Source organism: Austrofundulus limnaeus, unplaced genomic scaffold, assembly GCF_001266775.1.
Source record: "Austrofundulus limnaeus strain Quisiro unplaced genomic scaffold, Austrofundulus_limnaeus-1.0 Scaffold102, whole genome shotgun sequence".
NCBI classification, from domain to species: domain Eukaryota; kingdom Metazoa; phylum Chordata; class Actinopteri; order Cyprinodontiformes; family Rivulidae; genus Austrofundulus; species Austrofundulus limnaeus.
The window spans coordinates 649,015-653,317 of record NW_013952504.1 but is presented as its reverse complement, the minus strand read 5'-3'; the positions used below and the strand labels follow the sequence as shown (position 1 = coordinate 653,317).

At 45.2% G+C, this 4,303-nt stretch overlaps 1 protein-coding gene across 1 annotated transcript in view; it reads right to left on the bottom strand.

The window, feature by feature from the left end:
• Window positions 1-374: 374 nt before the first annotated feature.
• The window catches only part of dusp5 (dual specificity phosphatase 5), a 6,008-nt gene continuing 2,079 nt past the window's right edge, over window positions 375-4,303 (bottom strand). The window contains exons 3-4 of the mRNA XM_014013498.1: window positions 3,607-3,826; window positions 375-838 (exon numbers count right to left, since the gene is read on the bottom strand). Coding sequence (XP_013868952.1) covers window positions 432-838; window positions 3,607-3,826 — 627 coding nt within the window. The 3' untranslated portion in view covers window positions 375-431. The remainder of the gene's footprint in view (window positions 839-3,606; window positions 3,827-4,303) is intronic.

Sequence of the window (4,303 nt, the reverse complement as noted above, 5' to 3'; positions counted from 1 at the left end):
TTTGACATCTCACTTGTGTTGTTCATATTCCACTGCTAAAACAATAACAAAACAAAATTTTTTAATGGTGAAAACATTTATTAAACACATTAATTTCCACATTGTTGAAAAAAAACTATAATTCTCCTTTAATAAATTAGGTTTAAATGCCTGACTGTATTTGTGAATAGGCAAATAATCACAATAATAACCTAAGGCATGTATATTGCAGTTTATCACTGTGCTGTGTTGTTTTTTTCACTGCAGTTCAGAAGCTGGTGAAGCAGCATTACGTTTTGTGAGGTGAAGACGCTTCTTCTCTCAACTCTTCACCGCTTCCGTCTCTGATCTCCAGTCTGACTGCACTGCTCAGATTCAACAGCAGGCACACAAAATAAAGTTTTTCTTTTTCTTTTTATTTCAAGTAAGACTACGTGCAGTCACAGTTCTTTTTAAGGCAGTGCAGTAATCGGGCTCAGTTTCAACTGGTGGTGGACCGGGGACTGCAGGCAAGAGGTAGGGAGCGTGAACACGGATGGCTCAAAGTTTTTGGTGCTAAAGGTGGCGGAGAAGTCGTTGGCGAAAAACGAGGCAGACTCCGGAACGCAGGGGGTGGCCGGCTCGGGGGTGACCGTGAGAGCCAGGGCGCTGGACAAAACCTCCGACTCAAACTGCAGCAGCTGGCCCATGAAGCTGAAGTTTGGGGAGATGACCGCCCTGCGCTGCTTGATGATGTCGAAGGCTTCGTCCAGCCGCAGCTGCTGGGTCCTCATGATGTAAGCCATGCAGATGGTGGGTGAGCGGGAGATGCCTGCTTCGCAGTGTACCAGAACCTTCCCTCCTGATTGCTTTATGTGATCTGAACAATAAACAGGGACAAGTTTTTGTTAATATTACGCAGTTTCCCTTCTTTGATCACCAGCACAAAAGTACTTGCATCAGTGCAAAACATGGTGGATTTTATTTATTATTTTATGGACTTAAATGAATTGAACAGAACTAACTTCACACTCGGATCCACTAAATAATGCAAACACCTCACACAGCTGTGATGGACAAACTGGGACAAAAAAACACTTATGAAAGGGATCCCCGATTAGTTGTAACATTAGACTTTATATGATAAACACATACTTTAACTGTAAAGTAAAGACTGTAAAAATGCTGTAGGTTGTTTAGTTTTTATAATTTTTAAATTAAAAGTTTTAAAATATATTACACGGACGGGACCATTTCATTTACACACAAAGCATTCTGGGTAAATGATGACATCAACTAGGTCATCGGTGCGAGGCTGCAAGTGAGCTATATCCACCCTGAAGGTTAATCTTGGACAATATCTGATGATCGACTCTTTTAAATGAAACCAGAGAGCGTTGACAGAGAGGAGAAGGTAGAAATGACTCAGCCTGGAACTGAAAATATGGATGGAGGACAACAGAGCTGCTTCATGGAAGAAGAACATCAGCTTAGCCTGTTAGCTTTAGCGTTAGCCCTGACGCTATCACCATATATATGTATTAGCTCAGCGCTACACATTCTCCTCTCGTCACTGAGGTCCTCCATCCACATGACAGAGAGGGGAACGCAAAAATGACTCAGCCTGCAACTGAAAATATGGATGGAGGACCTCAGTTTAGCTTGTTTGTTGCGCTAGCGCTAATACATATAAGGAAATACAGCATGGGCGCTAGTGCAAAGGCTAACAGGCTAAGCTGAGGTTCTTCTTCCATGAAGCAGCTCTGTTGTCCTCCATCCATATTTTCAGTTCCAGGCTGAGTCATTTCTACCTTCTCCTCTCTGTCAACGCTCTCTGGTTTCATTTAAAAGAGTCGATCATCAGATATTGTCCAAGATTAACCTTCAGGGTGGATAAAGCTCGCACCGAGGACCTAGTTGATGTCATCATTTACCCAGAATGCTTTGCGTGTAAATAAAATGGCTCCGTCCGTGTTAAAATATATTTTAAAAAATTTACAAAACCAAACATCCTACAGTATTTTTACAGTCTTTATTTTACAGTTAAAATAAATGTTTAACAAATAAAGTTTAATGTTACAGCTAATCGTGGATCCCTTGAAACTGTAACATGACGTCTCTGTTCCTGCTGCACCGCCGTGGGGGCGCTATACGTACAGCAGCCATGTTCACCGCGTGTCCTAATTTAGAGCTGCTGCACACCTACACGCTCACCATCTGCTTTCACTCATCTGTCTAAAAGTGCCTCTTAAGATGTCTTGAGATTTCACTCATATTAAGATCTACCACGAACACCTACACGTCTCCGTTTCCGTCTGTTCTCGCTCAGGCCTGATCTTCCTGCAGCGCAGACGCGCAGCACACACCTACACGTCTGTCTCCGCCACAGAAACATTGAGGGCCACTTCTGCCTCCTCCAGAGAGCCGGTGCAGGGAGAACGACCGATTTATCACAGCTCTGGTCTTTGATTTTAAAAAAGGAAGAAGCAACTAGAGACAGACAGCAGCTGTGGGCGTTTTTAATGACCATCATTTGGCCGGAGACGACACGACACACTTCAGTCGCTGTTTTTATCCAGGATGTCGCTAATATTTATTATCGCCTCCCCAGAGTTACATCACTCGCCCAGTCACTGTTTCTGATTTGCTGATTGATTCGAATTTGAAACCAGCAGCTGGGATTGTTTGCGTGAATGCTTAATGACTTGGCAGAGCTGGTGAATTTTGGGAGCCTCATCTGAATGTGGGCTAAACCTGCTCCTGGCCGGAACACTTCCTTATGTAAGAGCCGGGTTTATGCGAGGACTGCATCCCTGAACAAAACACAAAACCAACAATAGCTGCCACCCATTACAGGTCAGCCAATCTGCTCGTGGCTGAGCTTTGCCCTCCGTTCTGCCCGGCTATAATTATCCCATTGTGTATATCTCTGCAGCTGCTGCTGCTATCATCCAGCAGCTTTTTTACCATTTCTTCTCAAACACATTTTCTGCCCTGCAGGTCCGTCAGTAACCTCCCACAGACAAACAAACATGCTCTCTAGTTAGTCACCTAGTATTTATCCTCCACCCAATAAATAACTGTCCGTGAGTGGGTGTCAACCATCTCAGGAAGCTCCTCCACCCGGGCCATTGATGAGCACAGACAGTTGTCACGCTGACTGCATGGCCACACCCGGCAGCGTGTGATTTGGCTTCGGGACGAGCTGATGATGGGTTTGGAGCCACTGAGGCGGAGGAACAGCGGAAGGGATGGAGATCGGAAGGAAACGAGGGGAGCGAGCAAATCCTGACTGACAGCGAGGACTGGATGCGTTGGTGGGGGGGGGGGGGGGGATTGAAAGCTTGCCATTAAAGTTAAACTGATTACAGCTGGGTTTCTTGTGGCCTTTTCTATTTCTGAATGGAAGCAGGCTCCAACAAAAGGGCTCCTATTTGAAGCTGCTTTTCAAAAATAAACACACCTATGAATAGGTGTCTCTCCTTCTCAGCTTGGGTATTTTTAGGACTTGAATGATGTGGCCTTATAATAACACAAAAGCAGAAAAAGACTAAACTGGAGGCTGCAGGCTTGAAGGATTGAATCACCTGCATTAAAACTGAACCCTAAAACCATAATAAAAACACAAATGCGCATCCTTCTCCTCACCTATGAACTCTATGGCCTCCTGGAAGTGAGAGCTGATGTCGGCCATGTGGCTGTCCTCCACCGGGATCCACTTGTAGTCGTAGTGGCCCTTGGCCGGCTGCAGGTCCCTGCGCGACACGTTGAGCAAGGCCGTGATGTGAAGGTCACTGAGATAGTCGTGTCTAGAGGCGTGATAGGCACTGCCGAGGTAGAGGAAAGGCAAAATCTCCACAGGTTTACCCTGGAGGGCACAGATAAAGAAAGAGGGAGAGAGAGAGAGAGAGAACCGAGTCAGCTCTGCGACGCACGAGACAAAACAGCCGACGCTCCAGCCTTGATGCGTCCGCTTGTACCCTGAGAAAACGCACTCGTTGTTGAAAAGCTCCGCACCTGCTGGTTGAACATTATGCTCATCTGCAGATCAGCGAGCGGTCCCTTACGCTTATGGCAATGCTGTTAGGTGCCACAATGTGACCGTCAATTGTGTATTTTCAGATCTGAAGCATGCTTTCTGTTTACACTGACAGAGGAAAGGTCAGCAAAGAAAGACTGTCTTTTTCTATCAGCTGGGCATCGGTTCTCTTTTTGTGCCAAAAGAACCAGAGTAGGGAAGGTCAGGCTATCTCAGTGATTGATTGATTGATTTATCTATCTATCTATCTATCTATCTATCTATCTATCTATCTATCTATCTATCTATCTATCTATCTATCTATCT